Here is a 21,724-nt window from a genome sequence, read left to right as displayed (position 1 = left end):
AATCTATTAACAAGAAATGTATAACAGTGCATGATAAGTTAAATTTTCTTTATTGTTGTCCAACGCAGATCCTTTGGAGAGAAAAAAAGATCACAGTGCTTACCAGGTAACTGAACAGGTTAAGTCAAGGGAACTGTTAGAAGAAAGGGTTAGGGAGCGGTTGATTTTCTTTATGGCATCTTCTCGTACGGAGTTCTTAGCACTTGGGACAGGTCCTTTCCCCCCCACTTTGTCCGTTGACACGCTGTTATGTGTCATTCACCAGGCGGCTGTATTTCACCTGCCTGCCCCGGTGCAGCACCGGCCAGGGGAAGGGCCAGTGGTAGGAACGAGGTACGATTCCTTGGACATTCTTTTCAAAGTACTGGAAGGGCTTGTACCACCAGACCCTTGCAAGGAGGTTAGTTTGGGAAGCTTCTTTTAGCACCTGCACAAAGATAATCAGAAAAAAAGAGAACGTCACTTACTCTCATGACTTCATTGCGCGTCATTTGCTACCATTCATCAGTGGCGCCTCGCTTACAGCTGCTTCCAAAAATCTCTCAGTCTAGAAACACCTCCCAAACAGATCTGCATGGACAAAGATCAAGAGGAGCCAAGCTGCTTTTCCATAGCCTCCCTGAGCACACCAAATGTTGCTCCCGAGTGAGACTCACCCCCATTTCCAAGGCCTCAGCTGTTCAATGGTCCCACAGAAAAGAATGACTGGCCAAAAAGATCAGTCTCTCATTTGGGAATGAAAAAAACCCACCTCAAAGCACAGCTATTTCCATAATATCTCTGAAGTTACACGTAGCTCAAGAATCGTTTTGGAGCCCGGCTGCGTGCCTACAGAGCAATGATAAAGGCATGCCTCAACCCATCCAGAGGAGGTAACGAACCCTGCCCTGCCCTCCACATGCTCTCAGACCATCCCCACCCGCCCTTTTGCTTCTCCTAGCTATGAGCAAGCCACAGCTGAGACACAAGGAGTGGGCAGGCGCCGAGGGAGTCATCCAACCACCCTGCTGCACATTTTCAATGCCAGCGCAGGAAAGCCTTGTATCAGCCCACTGGAAAGCGCAAGCACGGGGCGTGTATGCTAAGCTTTCTTTCCATGTCATAAACTCGTGTGTAAAATAAATCCACTTTAGCCCTAGTGGGCTTTTGCTTTTAATTCTGAGGTCTGACACAAGCCACAGCCCTCTGCACATGGAGCAGCAACAGAAAGGAGAGACTAGTACACCAACGTGTGCTCAGGTAAGGATCCAGAGACTGGTATTTCCCAGTATCCTAGCAGCTTAGGGAAGCAATGTTGAGCCATCTTCTGAGTCACATCATGCAGCAAAGCAGGTACATTACAATACAATAAGGCAAAGGGCTTACTTCAGGACCTCGTTAGCACTCAAGGCAAGACTGACTTCAGTAGCTTCCAGCTTGGAAGCATGGTCACTCAGCACCGTCATTTTGACAGAACCCAGGAGCAAATTTGAAGTGTGGAAGTCAGCCTGGTGCCGAACGACAACAGTTACAAAGTCTGGGCACAGATTGCTATCGAACACAGTGGTTCCCAAACCAACCGAACACCAAAGTGCGTTATTTGCAATTAGGCATTTGGTGGTAAAGAAGTACCAGAGGGCTTGACTGTGGTGTATTGCTTCAAGTAGCACCACTGGAATAATGATATTATAGCTAGAAGATCTTGATATCATCTAAAAATCTGTACTATCACGATATTAACTAATTTCCTATCACCATACTAGGTCTTTCTTAAACACAATTAACTGGAGTCACATGCAACAGATAAGCAAAATATCTTTCTCCACGTTACACAGAAAATATTTGGACACTCATTTGCTGTTACAGACCTAAGAGTAAGTTTCTCTTAACTCACTAGGTCTTTCCCACACACAACAAACTTGCACATTTTCTCTCACATTCCTCAGGGTTGTAAGTTCATCTCGTATTGATCTAGTTCACTAGCAGGAAAGTAAGAACAAGAAGAATGACATGAGACGTCATTTAGACTTCTCTGTTTGACCTTTGAATCATTTACTGCTGCTCTCTGGTAAGTATTACAAACCATGCTTCGCTATCTCCCATCGTGTGCTGTCTCCTTCTAAGCAGCTCCTCTTTCTCAGTATCTCCCTCATCACCCCATTTTTCACGCCTTCCCAGACACGGGCCTTAGGACAGGAGCAACCTGTTCTCTGCTCCACTATCCTCCAAAACAAAAACATTTCCCTTGGTCAGGGGAACTTACCACCACTTGGAAACACTGAAAAACTGGTTCATTTTTAGTGAGGCCTTATACTAGTCTTCAAGAGACCTGTCATGTAACTAAAGGGCACAAGCCACAGAAAACGAGGAAAATCCAGTTGGCTTTCAACCAAAAAAACCCCAAAACCATCAAGGCAAAAAACCCCACCACATCTAAATGGTTTGCTCTGCTATCACAAAGCTGGCCAATTAGCCCAAATTCAGAAGGACTTCAAAAACTGAGGTTACACAGCGGAAGCAGAGGCCTGCCTGCCTGTGGGTAAACCTTCGGATATTTTTTGCAGTCAAGATGCAAGATGAACCCAATCGATGACACCTCTTTCCTGCAAACCCAATATGAGGGGGCAGAGAGGGTTGCTCCACAAGACACGGGCGAGTCTGCTCCTGCTCCTGCAGAAAGGCTCAAGGCAAATGTGGGTATTTGCCCACCACCATGCTATGGCAAGCGGAGCCACGTGGATCCAAAGAGTGGGAGAAACTCACTTGCTGGTTGGCCATTGTGTGATACCACCAGAAAAGTCTTGTAGTGATGTAGTAAGCCACCACCACGTCCACAGTGTAGTGGTCATGAGCAAGGAGGATGCAAAACATCCCAACTATGCTGAGTGCCCAGCAAAGCCAGTGATACCACCAGAGTCGCCGTGGGGAATCTGGAAAGAAGCACAAGCAGCGATTATTTCAAAGCGTAATGTTATCGGCATGCAAGACTATTGCTGTAATCAGGAGAGGACGCGGACTGCAATGCTGGGTGGGTAGCGCAACGCCTGCATTAAGATTAAGAGCAGGAATGCCAAGATGACAAAATAAAGTATCATTCTCTTAAGGCGTAACTTAAAATTGTACTCAGGGGTAATCGGACCCCTGGAAAATAGAAAGGTTATGAAATCTTTGAGAAACATAGCCCAATACTTATAATATACCCTGGTCAGTAAAATTAACTGATTTGTATTTCAGTATTGATTCTAGACAGATGGCAATCCATTCCTATTGCCTTTCATAAAAGACAAGTGCATACATTAAGGCCTGATTCTTGCAAAATGAGCTATCTTGCATTTAGCATGCCATTCACCTCTCTCTAGACTAGGAGACACATAGTTGAAATACCATTCATCAGGCAGGGTGGAATGAAGGTTTCAATTATATTCTAAACAATTATTTTTAAAATAAAATGCTTAATTCAGACATCTACATGGTAAAGTGTTTTGTCTCCAAAGTTTTCTTTCTCAGTAAGCCATATGCCTTTGTTTTATTATTTTTAACTGAGACAGCATGCATTTTTACTTGTATTTACTGATGAGCACAACAATAATTCTTCAATTAGCAAGGAATTATACAACAGGAAATTCCACATGAACAGTAAGGAACTTACACTCTTTGATAAATAAGTATGTAAGAGTTAATATGACGGTGTGACCACTGTACAGATAGTCGCCGCACATGTTGTGGGATCCTGTGATGGACAATCCTCCGCCAGCAATCAATTTCATTATCCTTCGCAGATGAGATTCCCAGTCTCCAAAAAGCTGGTGGAAGAGTAAAACACAAAAGCACAGTAAAATATCAGCGCCAGCCTTTCAGAGTTTAAAGCAATGGTGATAGCCAGCAACTTTGTCTTTCAGTTATTCTCTCTTTTTGCTTTGATACACGAGATCAATCAGTAAATCCACAGCCTTTCCCAAAAGCTAGCAGCACATATCTAGAGGAAAAAAGACTGAAAATGAGACAAGAGTTTATTTTTCTATTGATGCTTTGCATCTATTTTAGCTAGTCTTCATGTGAGCACAGAACGTATGCACCTCCATCCATTTGTCTAAAAGATTATTTTATTGGAAGTATTCAATGCATGAAAAATCAAGGCAATTATTATAATTCACCTATAAATACAATCTCACAAAGGACTACTTTTTTTTTTCCTATGCTCACAATATAGATTGAAAAGGCACAGAACAAAGGCAATTTTGTTTACACACATATTTGTGTGTGTATATTTATGTGTGTAAAACCCCTTTACATCGGGTCACTCCCACCTGCAATGAAAGACATGGCATCTTTTCAGTATAATAGCAAAGCAAAAAAACTGGTCCAAAAGCTGTTAAACTCCTGTCAGTGGCTATGCTCAGAGAGCTACACATACAGTAAAATAAGTACGTGAACAAGAATTCTTTTCTATGTTATTTATAAGTACTTATTGCTGCTACCATGTAAAGATGTAATCTTTCTCCCAGGTCTTGTTGGCAGCCTTTGCTAATGTTCGTGGCTGTGCTGGAAAATTATTTTTAGTGGGAATCTTCAAGCAGAGATAATGGGTTCAGATCTCTTTATTCATTATATTCTTGCGCTGGCACATACAATGGGCATATATATATACGCATACATATATATATTTATATAAAAACCTCACATATATACAGTGAGGTTCAGAATAATGACTCTTGGAAAACCTACAGCTTCTGTAACACAGTCTCAAAAATCCATCTTCACCAATAAAAAGGAATTAAAAATATTTCCAGCTATAGCTTGAATTTTGTCATGCTCTCTAAACATCTGTTTTTCCTTCTGTTCAAGAGGCAATACACTCTAAAATAAATCAAGCTTAATTGAATTCATCTTGTTCGTAACAGCACAGGCCCTACAGATGATAATCCGACAGAAAACAGGACGAATTGCCCAAGCTGTGCGTCCAGCTGCCGAAACCCAGATTCAACGCACACAAGAGAGTATCCCACTCCAAATCCCAAGGCCTCCCACCGCTCTGCCTTGGGAAGCCTTCAAAATGGTTTCTTTCTACTTCACATTTCAAAAGTAACATAGATGGTGCTTGTCAGAGCACGGTGCCAAAGTTCTGCGCTGGCTTTAACTCACACAATCCATGCGAGCAACAGGGACGTTCCTCCACACCTGATGGATTTGCTCTGACCCACCTCCAACCCATGAATCAAAGACAAACTGAAGGAAACCCAGTTTTTCTGGTGAGAACGCCCCTATCCCTCCTCCAAGATGACCGACAGGCAGCTGGCACTATCCCAAGACTTTGCTTTTGCTGCTCCCAGCTCTAAAGCAAGCCCAAATGTTAAAAAAATCCACAAAGAAAACATACGCCGTGGGATAGGCACAACCAGGATGTACTGAGCACCTCTGGGACCCAACGGGAAGCAGGACTAACAGATCAATGAATGCAACTCCACGTGTACTGCATCCTTACCTCATTTTATGAAGTTTTAAAATCCATGCTAAGCATGTAACAGTCAGAAGGAAACAAAGATCCCCCTGGCTGGCCATTATAGGCATGTTTTTCTTTTCTTTTAAAGCTCAGTCTTGCTTTAAGAAGTGGAAGTTATTAATTGCTGACAGATTTAAACAAGGGTCTTTGCCGCAATTAAACATTTCCTGCTAACAGTTCCTTACAAAACATTAAAATACTCCCCAAAGCCCACTCTTCACAATCGTATATAACTCGGTAAGGTGTTGAGAGGTTATTCTTTTCCCACCAGTATATTTACAGCTTTCAGAAAAGCCCAGCTAATCCTCAGTCTTATCGGGGCAATAGAATAGCACTACAGAGGCTTGTCTTTACTTGAGTAATGAGACAGCCTTGCCAGTGCTGTAAATTTCCACAAATAGCAAATGTACTCACTTAGGTCCATAAATACCTGTGTTCTTTCTTTTTTAGACTGAGCAAATACAATGTTGACTCCTCTCCCACTCGCTTCTCTTTACAAAAGACCTCGGTCCCTCAAAGCCACACGCGGCTTGGCAAATGCTCTGCCTTGTCAAACAACCAGTGTAGTGTATTTGTGGGCTTTATTTCCCTGGGGCAGTGAAGCGTTTTGGCTTTGTATGTACCAGCAATCCTTACCACAACAGCGACAGCACACGTACCAAGTCAAATCAGGATTTTACTACCTGAAAATCAGTGATTTTACTACCTGTCATCTAATTTATGGTTGTGCACACAAAGCCATTGAACTATGCGCGCAGTAGATATTTCACAGAATTTACTTTTTTCCCCTCCTTTCTCCTGCTTGAATCAAGCTATAGCACAAACAACCCCAGGAGGGGCAGAGATGAACCTCTATGGAGAAAGAGCACTTGTGTCTAATATATGCACGTTGTTCCCTACCGTAGAAGTCCAGTCTGTGTTAGACTGCATTTCCCTACCACAACAGCACCTCGCAGTAAGGACCATGCTTACACCAGTGCTTGTGTGATATGAGATGGATGCAACACCACCACCCCGTCCCACCTTCACCCCAAGCACGCAGATTACCCTTCAAGGCTGACCACAACGGGTCTTGCCTGAGGACCTTGGTCTCAGTAGCTTGGTTTCAGCCACGGCGTTCACAAGCCACGTTTTATTCCTCAGCACAACAAAAGTGCTAGACGGGGGAGGAGGTGGCAAGTCCTTGTGCTAACACAATTGCAAAAATATATGCAGGGACAAATGGCTTCAAAGGAGACAGAGTTCCACCAGCCTTAGAAAAGTCTCTTTGGGGCACTTTCAAATACAAATCATACTTGGATTTGACATGCCGAATTATTTAGAAATAAATGAGTCACACATGGCACCTCCGCAGGTTGCACACCTTCAACTGCTTTGGTGGGGACAGAAAAATGCTGATTGTGCGAATTAGTTGAAAATCCTACAGAAATTGCGTAGATTAACGCTTTGACAAGGGTGGGAATGCCTGCGCTGCCCCAAAGCAACCGTCAACACCTTCACTGAGAGGGAAGCTGATGATCTGCAGAAGCACGTCCCCATCATGCCAAACTGGTATTTTCAAATTAGTAACAATTATTGAGAAAGTGTTACTCACAGTTTTGGTAACAGCAGGACAAGGGGAAAACATACAGATTAAAATACAGAAAGGCAGCCAGAAGAAGTTTACCTTCGGAGAACACTTGAAATGCATGCCAGGTACTGGGAGTGTAGTCACATACATTGTAATACACCGATACAGGTATAGTGTGCCAACTATACAGAAAAATCTTCTGCTAATTATAGACCTAGAAGAAAAAAGGAAAAAAGAAAAGAGGAAAAAAATAAGGAGGTCACTCACTGGAAACAGAATACGCAAAGGTAAACAACAAAAACTACCAGCTGTTCTCTTCTCCATGCTTTTGAAACTCATGACAGTATCAGCTTACACCTGAGAATACTGAATTATTTTACAAATATTCCCACGCTTTACAGGTCAGAAGGACAAAAGCAACTCAACGAACATTACTACCCACTAAGGTGATTACAGGAAATACAAGGATTACAATACAAAAGCCTGTGCAGATTTAGTGTTGAAGACATTAAAAGGGACTTCATGCCCCACACCCCTCCATTAGCTTTGAGCGGTCACTGATTTTCTATTCAAGGCAGGGGACGAAGTTACAATATTTTCACTGTAAGATGAAAAGGTGTAAGTTTATTTCAGCTGACACACACATTTAGTAATTACAAAGGGCTGCTGGAGAAAAAATAGCTTGTATGCCCCAAACAAGTGAGAACACATCTTTCCTGGGCAACATTACAGAGGAAGCAATTCACATCTGAAATACAAATTTAGAGCTGCGCTGGCTACAGGAGAGGGTGTTTTCACGGGAAGCCACTCTCAAGGCAAGCAGCTCCCATTCACTAAGGGCTGCCAGCGAGTCACTGACGGACGCAGAGAGGGCAAACGCAATTTTGGGGTACCGTGACGCAGTTCTGCAAAACCAGCCAGAGCACATGGGGTAAAGAGCTGCAGCTTCGACTCAGGAGCAACAGCCAGCCCCAAAGCTGGCCCGTTGAGTTTCACCGCTACACACCAGCTAACAACATCGCAAGGAAAGAGCTACGACAATTAAACCCCTCCTGGCACATCCATCAGGACGGGAGCAACCTCTGCCTGAGCTCGCACAGAGCTCAGCACAGAGCGAGCGTTGCAACGGCAAATCAAGGGCAAATCCGGTTACAGCAGTCCGTGACCGTAACCACATCAAGCCTTTGCGTCCTGCTGGTTACAGACCCTGTTGGTTTCAGCCGATTTTAAATCGCTGTTACTTACAGTTATGATCATTTGGGGAATACAAGGGTTACAACACAAGCTGCAAGTTCTGGCATTCATTTGTTGCTACTTTGAAGCACTCACTTTAAAAAAAAAAATACCTCTACCAAGCCGAGCTCTTTCGAAGCTCAAAACTGGCCATCTTTTTTATTTTTAATAGCTTTTGGCAGAGTTATTAAACTGTAGTGCTTCACTCTCAGAGGAGTATGACTTTGCAGTGCCAGATCAATAACAACTTGAGTGTCTTAATTTATCAGAAAAGCTTCAACTATTGCAGTGTAAATGCATTTTGCACTTGAGAGGTCACTGCTTTTGAAACACAGTATTTAATTTTTTTTTTCTTTCCCCTCCTACTGTAAACATGGACAAAGCTGGGACTTAAAAATTATTAATGTAGCTCTCTGGACTGAAATTTATGACTGGACAGCACCATGCCATTGGGGAAGTGGTTTTCCTCTGTGTTTTGTATGGTGTATTTTTCTCTTGGAAGGGTGATCCAATAAAGATCTCACACTTATGCCTGGCTTTATAACCAGACATGAACTTGCTTTTCTTTATAACCTGGTATAAAGACAAACAAGGGAGTTGGGGATTAAAGACTAAGTCAAGAGACCAAAGAAGCAGCAGTGTTTTATCGAGCACTGAACTTTTTTTTCAATTAAAATTACCCACAAACCTACTTGGTTTAGCTGGATTTAGCATATTTTAGCTTGGGAAAGTCTGTATCAAAGTGCTGTGCGCTGTAATATAAAAAAAAAAACCCCAACATGTAAAAAGCCTCATATTTTGCCTTCTCAAAAGGATTTGTGTGTGTGCATGTGTGACTACAAGCCATTTAGCAAGTGCAACCTCTAAGCTTATTACTGGCCAGGACAACTTTTATTACAACAATGCAGACCTCACCTAACGTGGGTAGTGAGAACGCTGCTTTTTCAATCCTATGAGTGTGCAGGCTGAAACAGATGTCAAGCATGGCCAGAAACCAGCATTGTACTTCTCCCGAAACAACTGGAAATGCTTCCCAGAGAAGTTAATTCTGTCTCAGCAGCTCGCCTGGACTCCTCAAGCTCCCCGCAGTGTCTGTGGAAAAAGGCTTTGGCAGCCCGGAGTCCCCAGCCAAGACCTGCACACCCACCCTGCTCCTGCTTTCTGGTGAGAAACCAACCCAGCACCATGGATGGCATTCTGTATGGATGGTCAAAGAAAGCTGTCACTGATTTCCTGGCACCAAATCTAGTGCCTTGCCCTGAAGCCAGCCAGAAACTCCAGTCTCTACCTGAAGGTAAAATTAGTTTTCAGGCAAGAAAGGAGTAACAAGGGCCAAGGGAAAGCCTGCACTGTGGCTAGCTGGACACACACACCCAACACCCTCTTCTGTATCGGCCCCAACTTTGCAGTCCAACAAAGACAACATGTAGGTCCTATTCAACATCATCATGCAATCCCTGGACTAAACAAGGAAGACCTGAGTGATCAGTATCATGAACGACACATCTCTATCGTCCTTCTTTGCTCAGAAGAACAGCAGGCTCAGCTTGGATGAAATCAGGTTATTGGCAAATAATGGATCTGATCGGATAAGCAATAGGAATTCCACTGCTTGGCAAAGAAAAGTGTTTCAAAAAGTCTGAAACTATGAAGCTTCTTCCTTCGGTCAAAGGTTTAACCCAGCCAATGGCTGCAATTCAGCTCACGGGTAACAATGCTGCTGGTTCACTGGTGACCCTGAGCTTGTACTTGGAGGCATCTGTGAATGGTATCTCTGTCAGCTGAGTAGATCTCATCCTGACCAACAGTCACCTGGCTTCACTGTCTTATCTTCAGATCTCAAACGGAGTGTGGCAATGGCTATCCCTGACAGCATCAGAGGTTAGAGAAGTGAGGAAGGTCTAGCTGGCTTAATACCCTCTCTCTGTTCTTGATTTAAGTTTCAATGGGACGTGATAACCCACGCCACAAAGGTGATTCAGCTCTACTTACAGCACTTAGTGGTTCACCATCTAAAGAGGTAAGAATGAGGTCCTCCAGATAAAGCCACCTCACTGGGCTCCTGTTCCCATGAGCACCTCTCCAGTTCTTCCCTTTCTGCTGCTTATCAAAGTCCTCTTGGACTTCGACACCTCTGCCCATTGACATAAAAGAAAACTTTTGGACTCCAAAGATTATGTGACCAGTACACACGCTGACCAGCTATTCCAGGGCTGATGCTGGGAATGGAAAGCTCTGCAACTCCTTGACATCTTCCCCTAACACTAGAAACAGCCCTTCTAAAACAAGCAAAAAAGAACACATCAAAGCAAACAGGGATGAGGTGGGGGGAATGGGGGGGGAGGGTGGGGATTGTCACATCTATCAACAATACCAACATATTTTATTATCAAGGCAACCCATGTTGCACCGCTTTGAAATCTCCAAGGACCTTATGGATTCTGCGCTTCTTAATTTAAAGACTCTGTTCAGCTCCATCACAGGGTGTTTGATCCCTCATACTGCACTACTAACCTGACACCCCATTCTTGAGAGCAATCCCATGTCACCTTCTCTAAGTGCTTCCCTTGATTTTGCACAACATTTATGTTCAGAGACCCCAAGGAAGTTAACGGTTCCCCACGTTCACCATAGGCAGCTGGAGCAGTGGGGAAAGGAGCAGGAGTGCAGTGGGTAACACCAATGTAAGAGTGATACTGAAGCTTACAGCTATAAACAAAATAAGAGACTAAGCTGAGGTAAATCCTTCCTCCTGTACATACGCGCACATTAAAAAAAAAAAAAAAAAAATCAATTCCACAGTTTTTTACAGTCCTATAATAACAATAAATCAACCATTCTAGAAACTTTCCTTTAAGGAACACCACCTCTGTTAAAGTGTACAACGGTTTTGAAATTTTACCTGGTACATATTAAGTAGTATAAAGCAGCAAAGATGACTAAACCATCATCTCAGTCTTGTGGATTACTTAAACATTTGTCACATTCCTATGGAAATCCACAGCTGTGTTGCACAAGGCTATCCTGCCCCAGGATTAGCAATTCTCCCTTTTCAAGCCACAAGGCTATCCTGCCCCAGGATTAGCAATTCTCCCTTTTCAAGCCACCTGTACCTTACAAAGCTGGTGAACCACATGCTTACATTTAAGTTTTCAAGTTTTTCTCCATTATAAGGGTGACTGATACATTTGCCTCTGTTTTCATTTCTTTTAAAAAGGGAAATATGTAATTTTAAGGTCATTACAAAGTCCTGTGAACCGAAGGATCTTGCATTTCATATGATGGGGCACAAATTACATTCCCTCCTCAGTTTCCCACATAGGAGTCACAAAAACAGAGTCAGTGAACAGGTAAAGAATGAGGTGTTGTACCTCTGTTAGCAGAGGAGAAGAGGAGACCCTCTTTGGGCTGGGCAGCTGTGGGGACATGCTTGTGCCTGGTTTTTGAAAGGAAAGGTGATATGCCATCTCATACTGCTTACAGCCACTTGACTTTGAACACTTCATTCACAGCCATGGCAGCACAAGGGATTTTTATCAGACGCTCGTGGTACGGCAGCACAAGGTGTGGATTTACGGCGCTATAAATACCTTAAATTAAGCATCCGCACATACTCTGTAGAGGGTAAGCAGTTCCACTGGCAGGCAAATTCACCCTTGCAATTCTGACCAGTATGAGCAAGGAGGCAGACAACCACTAAGACCTTGCAAATTCATTGCATATCTATGCATTTGCATATTTTGTGATCAGCTTTTGACATACTTTGTGTTTGACATTACCTGTCCCATCCAATGTCAAACAGAAAACGTTACTTCAACACTTTTTCACACAGCACCGTTTAGGTGCACGGGCTAAATCACTGCCTGTTGGCTTTGTCCCAAGAGCATCATAATCTTAGGGTAGGTCTTTACATCAGGCAACCTACAGAGACACTAATCAGTCCCAAGTTGGTTCACAGCTCTGTTCATAACAGTGTGAGCTGTGCTCCCTCTAAACAGACAGGACAGTCAACTGAGTTAACAACATCATTACATCCAATTCACGGCTTTTCACAGACGAAAAAGGTTCAAGTTAACTGTGCAGGCAAACAAGACCAGGGCTGTTTCTTAGTTTCTTAGGTAGCAGTTGGACTGAACTTCTCCCTTTCGCACACACAGCCCACATAAACTGCCGTTTGCCTACGGCCTGATTCTCTATTTCAGTTCGGGAAACCAAAATCAGACAGATCAAAAGCAGCTTCATTTTATTTAGATGCAAACCAGCATCTGACCTCCAAAAGCTGTCAGAAGTATACCCGAGCACTCTGTTTTCAAAAGGTTTTACTTACTTGTATTTTAAGAGCAGCCACTGAACAAACCACAGTCCTACAAGGATCATGCCGTTGATTTCACAAATAGAAAAAGCCCATTGCACCCGATCAAAGCGATCAAAAAATGCATCTGGTAGGGGAGGCTGCACCTCCTTGGGAGGCACTCGTTCATGAACGACTGAGATAGTCACTGTGGTAAAGATGAAACAAAGAAGTGCATAAATAAAAGCCAGGAAAGTCTTGCCCCATTCCATAGGATACTGTGAGCGCTCTGGCTCTGGCATGGGGATCTTTATCATCTCCTTCTTATACCCATTTGGCATCCCGTTCAGCTTCATTTTACTGCTAAAGCCATTCTCACGCGTGGTGTTGCTCACGCTGACGCGGATATGCCCGTTGATGTGCCCGTTTTTGTGAGCCTCGATGTGGTGAGCCATTTTTAAAGTTTCAATCATGTGCAATAGCCGCTGTCCGCTGTCGGAAGACACCCGGGAGAGAGGTGTCTTCTTAAAATCCTCCTCTGTGAGGTTGATCAAATCCTGCCCGGTGAAGCTCTTCAATGGCTCACAATACTCGGGCACAGCATTTTCCGTTAGCCAATTCGTCACCTCCTCGGGCGACCACAACACCACTTCTTTCATCTCGCCAGGCAGCCCAGGCACAGTCTGACATCGATTTTAAATTGGGCAGCAGTCACTGCGACTCCAGCGCGTCGGAAAGCTCCTCCGTGGCTTCATCTTGTCCGAGGAAGCAGTTTGGTAAGAGGCAAGTCCCTGTCGCTAACAATCCGATACGAGCACCCAGGCGCTGTGGCTAGCATAGGAAACGGTTCACTTCATATTCGACTTGGCATTCTTCTTCCTAGGGAGGACAAAAACCCAAAAGCAGTCATTAGGATAGCATTTACCAGTAGCTTGCAGTTCATGTTTAAAGACAAAATGACTGCAAAAGAACAGCTAGACTCTGGCATGGAAAAGACTGATTTGAGCTCTAGCCTTGTACACATAGCACTGTCCTTGCTGAGCTTGATCCTGATTTCTCAAGAGCTTTAACAGTTTTGTATTATAAACACCACTTTGCAGCTGTGGGAGGGACTCCCCCCTCTGTACCTGTTAAATTTTCTATTACTATGCAGCTCTGGTCCATAACCAGTACCCAATTCCTCTTAAAATCATAATCGAATGGATTTAAGGATCTAGAGAGCAAACGTTTAGTGCTATTTGTGTCGCAAACCTTCCCTCCCCCTTACAGGCTGGCATCTTAATGCAATGTGTTGCATCTAGTTATGGAACAGGAAGCCTGCATTTGTGCTGCAAGGCAAAAATATCTACTGTACTACAAAACACGCTTTTCTACAGCTCAGCAACACCAAAAAAAAAAGATGCAGATAAGCAAGGTTATACTCTTTGGGCCAAAGAAACAGCAGGAAAAAAATCAATCCCCAAACAGGTTAGCCTGAAAATAAACCGAAGCATTCAGGTTTGCAGGACTTGAGCAGACGTTTGGCAGCTCTTCAAGGTAAATTTTACGGTATGCATAGTATACTGCTACAATTCAAATAAATGTTTGTCATCAGCTAAAAAAGGAACTGGTAGAAAAATTGAACTTAAAAAAAAAATAAAGGAACTAGGTAACAAACTTCTACACCCAATTAATTACAAATATAGCTTAGAAAGCTTAGAAAAGCTGATCACTTCCAACATAAAAATGCCAGGAAAACAGGTGTTACTTGCTGGAACATCTTCCTGCATTTCTGAGACACGAGCAGCAAAATCCTCAGCACACAGCAGCGATCGCGTGGCAGTGAATGCCACCAGCAAATTGCCAGGTTTAAGATGTTTATTCAACAAACATATGAAAAACGGTCCTCCCCAGAGCAAAGAGAGGAAAACAGTGAGAATCCCTGTCTCCAGCCTGCCAACCCATGGCCCAAGTCTCTCCTGCAGCAGGCTGTGGCACCATAAAGACAAAGTGACCTAAAGAAAGTAACAGCATGGGCAAAAAAACCACTTCATATTTTCAAAAGTCATGTCATGCCTTTATCAGCTTAAAGAATGTTTTTAGCCTCTTACAGCTATCAGATGTTTGTGTTTCATCGCAGGGAGCAAAGTTGCCAGTGAGGAAAACCAAAATAATCTACACTACTGGCACGATTTGAGGAGGAATGGTACAAAACAGATGCAGAGCTATATTTTTATGCAAAACGTAATGCTGCACATAAATGTATTTTTTGAACTGTTACCTCTAAACTGAGCAAGAAACACAAAGTGCAGTTTTTAATTTGTTTCTCTGTGGAATGAACCTGGTGACCGAGGAAAAAAAAAAGCTTTGGACAAAGGACTGGCATACTCTGTGTATGCCACCTCACTTGCTGGGCATGCCATGCACACGCATGTATTTAAATCCATGGAGCAAACAGGGATGAAGGTGAATATTCCCTCTTGCAAATACCTGCAGTGTTTTAAAACAGCGGAAGAGAGGATCCAGCTCTATTTTCTTTCTTTTTTTCAGTGGGATTATATGTACTGAGGAAGGCTTTTAGACACGGATTGCTTCATTATTCAAGTTGTCTTTACAAAATCGGTATTTGGTTACACAGCTCTGAATGTGGCAAAAGAAAGATGGATTGAATTATGCATGTTAACCCACATTAGAAACACCTACAAGAGCGGGGCTCTCCAGCATGCTGGTCTCCGCTGCACTCACTGTAGTCGCATTGTTACGGGGCACCTGGAATCCTGGGCCTGGCATCAGCTGCAGCACAAAGCTCAAGCATGAGCCCTGCACCCTTACTCCACGCCGGGCAGAGCTGGTGTCACCAGCACTTACGGGAAGGTATTTTGCCTCCAGCTTCCTGTTTGGCCTCAATCTGTGCATTAAGGGCGACATCAGCCTTGAGCTACCTCACCTACTAATGCCTGTGGCTCGACTTGCTCGCTGCAGACCCAGGAGATGGAAACACCAACGCCTTTTCCATGTGCACAATATTTCAGTCTCAAGTGATGAACCAGTAATTCACAACTCAAGGAAATCAACGTCTGTGTGAAGGAAAATGCAACACACACTTTCACACTTGCCCTAGGGTTGAAACTCGGGTTGAAATCCATGAGATGCAGCACAGAAACTGCACAGCATCAAATTCACAACTAATACTAACAGACTTCCCTACAGGCTCGCTGTTTCCGAGGGTAGCACCTTACGATCTTGATAAAGCCTAGGTTATTTATTTTTTAATCCTGTTACGACACTTGGGCTCTCAGTCTGCAGCAGGACCTCATTTTCCTGTGCCATTTGAGAGCTACATCGGCTGCCTCTCCAAGTTCTGCTTTACAAATTCTGCATGGGTTTGGGGGTGTCGGAGCACTCTGTGTACACCATGAGGTGGGGCAATATTAAACCTTTTCAATTTTAAACACTGTAGTGACTGAATCACAGTTTCCCAAACCACTAAAGAAAGGAGGAAAGCAGACCTTGAACCGTTACTCTGCCGACACACCAGCCTTTCTGTCCAGTCCCTGCCAACATTCCGCAAACCTCCTGCGTACTTAAGCATTCAGGATCCCAAAGACACAGCGCACAGGGCTGCATCCATCATTGTTCAGGGGCCTGTAGCCAACCTTCAAATTACATATCCTTACTTACACGCACATACCTCTCCTGCCACAGCTAAGCTAGCAGGTTTTAAGTTGAGTTCTGTGCGGAGCCTAAAAGAACAAAGATCTGTTGCTAGCTGCAAATACTACTCCGATACTGGCAGAAAAGTCATAATATGCCGGTGTAACCCCATGACACTTGGCCTGGCAGTGTTATGAGAAATGGCAAATGCGTGTGTCTTGCAGTAAACTGCAGGTTTTGGCAATATTGCTAAAAACTACAATCAGTTCAGAAACTTGCTCGTGCTTTAAACTCACCATCAGTAATGCTGTTAAAGACACCATACAGAAGAAGAAAGATTGCTCGACTCCAATTTTTGTGCCTTTATGGAATATAAGATATATTTATATCTCCCAAGAGTCTGTTTTAAAAATGAGGAATCCCATCTCACAGAGAGGCACGCACTTTCACCCCATCTCGTCCTCTGCAGAGGGATGGACAATGGTGGCATGGGGCTCACCAAGGAGCAAGAAGCTACCGAGCAGAAATTCGCTTCAGGCCTCACGGATGATGTTTCTGGGAGTAGGAGCACAGCGCTGGCCAGGTGCAACCCCAGCCCGCTGCTATCATACCACCAGCATAAATCACTGTCAAGTACCTTTTGTAACTGATACTCACAGGAGGAAGACTTAGAGGAAAGGTAATACTCTGCCAAGGATGCAGGCCAGGGAGTCGTTTTCGTTGAGAGTTAAAATGAGGGAAAACAATTAAAATTTCTAAAAAACACCTATCATTCAAACCTTCACTTCACAGCCTGTGTAACAGGGAGGGATAGGCAAAAAAGCTCCTTTACTAACACCTTCCAGCTTGTCACGTTACAAAATACCTCGTTTTCTATCATATGTTCATGAAAGCTTGATGGGGCCAGGTTTGCAGAAACGATATGGGAGACTGACAGTCCTCGCTGGCCACGTTGCTTCCACAAAAGGTCTTCTCCGGTCCCCAAAAGCTGAAGGGGATGGGCATCGGCTGCTGCCAGGCCACGTCCACCGGCTTAGCTTGGTCGCACTGCCCCAGCACGGCACGGGGACGGGCGCACACCCAAGCCTCCCCTGCTCCAATACGGGTTGTTAGCCTGGCCCAGGCAACTGTAACGCTCCCTCCACCACCAGCACATCTGCTTCATCAAGGAGCCTGTATCTGATAACAAATTATAAATAACAGTGCAATTATCATAATAATACCAATTGCACTATGATAATGATGCCATGTAAAACCAGTATCTCAAAATACCCACACCACAAGACTGAGCAGGATGAAATAACTTCAGCACAGGCTCCAGTCCCCACCTCCTCGTGTTTACATGACCTTTTTTCCCCTGTTCTCAGCAAACATCACAGCACTAACTCAAAACTTTCAGATCCTTTTCCACTTTTCCCAACAGGGAGTACTTCCCACCACCACTTCAATCTGCCTGTATGAGGGTTGTAATACCATGACCACAACAGCCACCTCAGTGGGTTAAACAGGTATTTGAAAGCACACTACATAACCTCGCGTATCAAGATCAGTTCTCTTTTGCACCACTTTGCGGAGATGCAGTTGGGCATAAGGACCAAATGTGGGAGCATCCACCTCTTTGGTTACCGGACAAGATAATCAGCAACAAAATCATCAGCCGGCTACACCTCCACATTTGTCTTGGCGGCCAAGATGCAGAAACTCTGCAGTTTTCTGTCTCTAGGTCTGCTTGGAGGATAACTAAACACTCACGTTGGATGACACTGTTCGGGATTTCGTTCCAAAGTCCACAGGCTCACCGCTGAGCGAGTGACGGGTGCAGGGTCCACGGAGCAGTAACCTCCCTCCACAACACCGGAGCTTGGCTTACAGGTTAACACACCGTTCCCCATTACCTCTAAACTTGCAAGCAGAAAGTGTTACGTCTTGTAATTAACACTGCTGAGACAAAAAACCCCACCTAAACCAGCAAAAAAGACCCCCAAAAGCAGTTTGTTCATCTCCAATCTCCTCCTAAAGCACTTCGAAACCCGATCTTTCCAAATCAAATCATGCCTTCTTCATGTTTGTACAGTGCTTTTATTCTCTAAGCAAGGACCTTTGCTGCCAAGGCAACAGTCACTATAGAAATCAGTAAAATAACCAGCCATTTCAGAAACCACAACGAGCTCCTCACCAGGAACCAAGGAGATTTCAAATCCTTTCAGAGGCAGTGGGTGTGTTTCAGTTGCAACACTGAGCATCCTTCCCAAACACCTCAGCAAAGTTGAGATGATAAAACCATTAGCAAAAAATAGTGTTAAAACAAGCGAGGTCCAGGGATAAGCACAGTTTGGAGATAAAATAGTGACATTTTCTCCCTTGAAAACAAATGCTGAGATGCACGCGGATTATGCGTACACACACATAAGCAGGAGAAAGCAACTACTGTAATGACTGGGGTTTTAACACTTTGGAAACCAACCCGCAAGTGAATTCCCTAAATTCCCCGTGAGCAGAAGTTACATGGAGACCGAGTACTCTGCATGAAAGCCAGGACCTCTCATCCTGCGTTTTTACAGCTCAAAATGAACTGTTGGTAACAGCAGGGTCTGAGCCACTGCCACAGCCACCTCCGCTACGGGCATTTTATCATCGCTCACAATAACGCTCCGACACCTCAATAGCTGGATGTCCTGTACTTGCAAAGCACCTCTGCACGCCAATTCGCAAGGAAAGGGCGGTGCCTGCCAAAAATCATGTGCCAGATATCACTAACGAGCTCTCAAGCAAGGTACTGAACTGCTTTCCCCGCTGCAGGATAGCCTTGCCTCCAAACCAGAGACAGCCCCGTGCAAGCGGTTGCACCGCTGCCAAGCATGTTGGCATTTTAAAACATAACAACAAAACTGGTTTTGTGCTGCAAGTACAAATATATGCAAATACGAAATAGCTGTACGTATAAGACTGAAGGACAGATGGGCTCAGGAGTTTCGTGGAGCTCCGAGACAGGTTTCCAAGGTCAGTCCCAGATGGAAAACGTTGTCCCGTGAACGCACAATCAGAGCAAGCAGAATTACTACTACGAAAAGAGAGGCTGGGATCAATATGTGAAGCAACGCCCACGTACCCTGAATAGCTACTTACGCAGCTACAGAGAGAGAAAAAAATTGCCTGCATACTACATAAATCCCCAAGCAGCCCTTTTTTTCTAAATTACTCTATAGGGAGAAGACACCCCCCCATCTATTTCCTATCCTAATTTAATAATAAAAAAAAAGAAATTAAAATCCACTCTCAGGCAGGAGTCTCAGTATAACAGTTCTGAACCCAAGCCTGGAGTTCAGTGGCAAGGATTTAAAAATGAAAGTACTTGCATCAAATCTGAATACCCAAACAGCTCATCTTCAGACGGGAAACACTGCTAGCGAGTATCTCTGCTACAAAAATACCTCACCTGCGTTGCGCTGCAGCATATACACGCACACGTTCTGTGCTAGGTGATGGAAATGCCTTTTCCCTCCAAACCTGAGAAAGGCTCATCCCTTCGCTTCTCCGTAGCCCTACATCTCTTCGCTCAACTTTCTTCCTCCCCCTTCTTCTTCCTTGGGCTCGGAAGTAGTTATGGAAACCAGCAAACGCTCTGGAGAAGGTTTCACCTGACCGGCAATCTCATCACGGGAGCGGTTGCTAAGCAGGGCTTTTGTTTTGACGCTACGGAAATCCTGCTTCGAGTGATTCAGGGGTGGAAAGGATGCGCTGGGGAGGGCAGGTCCTGCCTTCGGTTTAAGTTACAAGCAATTATTTCAGGCTGAAAAGTCTTCTCAAATGCGGGAGGGAGAGCCAGGCCCCAGAGCCCCGGCCGGCACCCGCAGGCACAGCTGTGGGCTTGCCGCCTAAACCAGGCATAACCCAAGCACACATCTCATTTCGTACTGTGTGCCACAATCCTCGCGTCTAAACCCCAAAGTAATGCAACACCTCTAACGGAAGTGGGAAGAATATTAGCTTATTTTTGAATGGCTGCAATAGAAGACCCATCTTCCAACTCCCCACCCCAAACACTTCTAGTTCTGAGCAAGGAGGATGCAAACACCACAAAGTTAATTTGCACTGGGGAGGGAGGGGAACCCCCACAACTACATTCAACGCCCAAGAACTCAATTTTGCAACATTATTCTTGAGAGAAAGTGGTTTTGTACTATTTCAGCCCCCCACCCAAAAAGGGGTACATGAAAATATCAACGGACTATCACAAATCCTTCCACACGGGTAATCTGGTTCGACACCAGGATCTTAAATTCTTTAGCAAAGATTTTTACAGCAGGACTCAACCCACCCACCGCATCAGTCGCTTCTTTGCTCTATAGGAGCAACTCCCCCCGTCCCAGTCAGCACGCCACGGGCTGCGCTCAAACCTTGCGCGTCTGGGTTCCGGACCGAAGCAACCCTAGAACCTTTCCGGGCTCTGCGCTCGGGCGGCAGCAAGCTCCAGCCGCCGCCTCCGGCACAGCTACCCACGCGTCCGTGTTACGCCTCGGGATCTGGGTCAGCCAGAGATAGGGCAGAGCTGGAAATAGAGCCCCGCGTCCTCGTGCGACCTCTGAGCTGACGCCGTTACTGAAGAGCACGAAGCGACGCTTGCCCTCCTCTTCAAACTATCCAAACCTCCTTATATTTATACGCACACAACAGAATATGCCAAAAAAACTCGGATGAAACACTGAAAAAAGCAGAAAAAGTGTTTTTTCCACCTCTACAAGGAACAGAAATGAGGAGAGGATGGGGTAGGGCAGAAGGATGGAAACAAGAAAATTAGAAGAGTGATTAAGTGTTTGTGACATTCCGTATTTTAACTTGTTTAACCAAGTTCAGGTGTTTTGGGTTTGGTTTTTGGGTTTTTTTGGGGGGTGGTGGTTTTTTTTAACCTACTTTTAGGTATTCAAAGTCATATATTGTTAGAGAGTCAGATTTGTGATAAGCGTCGAGAAATCAAAGTAGTAGCAAGAATTAAGAAAAAATAATTATGATTCTATGATTATCAAAACAGAAAGAGAAGTTTTGCCTAAGGAAACTGAGGACAGTTTCATGACTGATGGTAACGTGGCTCTAAAATGCATACTCCAGCATATTCTGCCAAACCAGCCATGCAGAGTGGGAAAAGGAAAACCAGATGAAACTACAGTGAAAAATAGAGCTTCACTGATGGCTTAAATCAATTAATTGCCATATTTTTTTAATACTTCTGTTACTGGACAACCCTATTAGACAGTATCCAGACCACAAGGGTTGTTTCCTCCAAACTGCTTTTCCCTGAGTTACGACTAAAGCAAAAGAAAAATGAGTTTACACACTCAGAATCCAAGCCTAGAATAATGTTTCCATAGTTCACTAGAAATATAAATTTTTTATTTCAGATACACTACTTTTGAAGTCCAGCACATCACACCTAGATCAAAAAGACTTCACATCTCAAGAGTTGAAATTTAAATATCTATATATCTTCATGCAAGACGCTATTCTCTGCATTTCAGCTGTT

General features: G+C 44.2%; 1 protein-coding gene across 1 annotated transcript; it reads right to left on the bottom strand.

Moving 5' to 3' along the window:
* Positions 1-247: 247 nt before the first annotated feature.
* SGMS1 (sphingomyelin synthase 1) lies at positions 248-13,238 on the bottom strand (the record flags this gene model as incomplete). Its single annotated transcript, XM_082002108.1, has 5 exons — positions 12,610-13,238; positions 7,146-7,263; positions 3,629-3,782; positions 2,743-2,909; positions 248-427 (listed from the first exon to the last, which is right to left on the bottom strand). The coding sequence occupies exons 1-5, from the start codon at positions 13,230-13,232 to the stop codon at positions 248-250; spliced, it is 1,242 nt and encodes a 413-aa protein (XP_081858234.1). The 5' UTR covers positions 13,233-13,238.
* Between the last annotated feature and the right edge of the window lie 8,486 nt (positions 13,239-21,724).

This window comes from Phaethon aethereus (assembly GCF_964289735.1).
Source record: "Phaethon aethereus genome assembly, chromosome: 7".
Classification (NCBI taxonomy): Eukaryota; Metazoa; Chordata; class Aves; order Phaethontiformes; family Phaethontidae; genus Phaethon; species Phaethon aethereus.
This window is presented reverse-complemented; position numbering and strand designations above follow the sequence as displayed.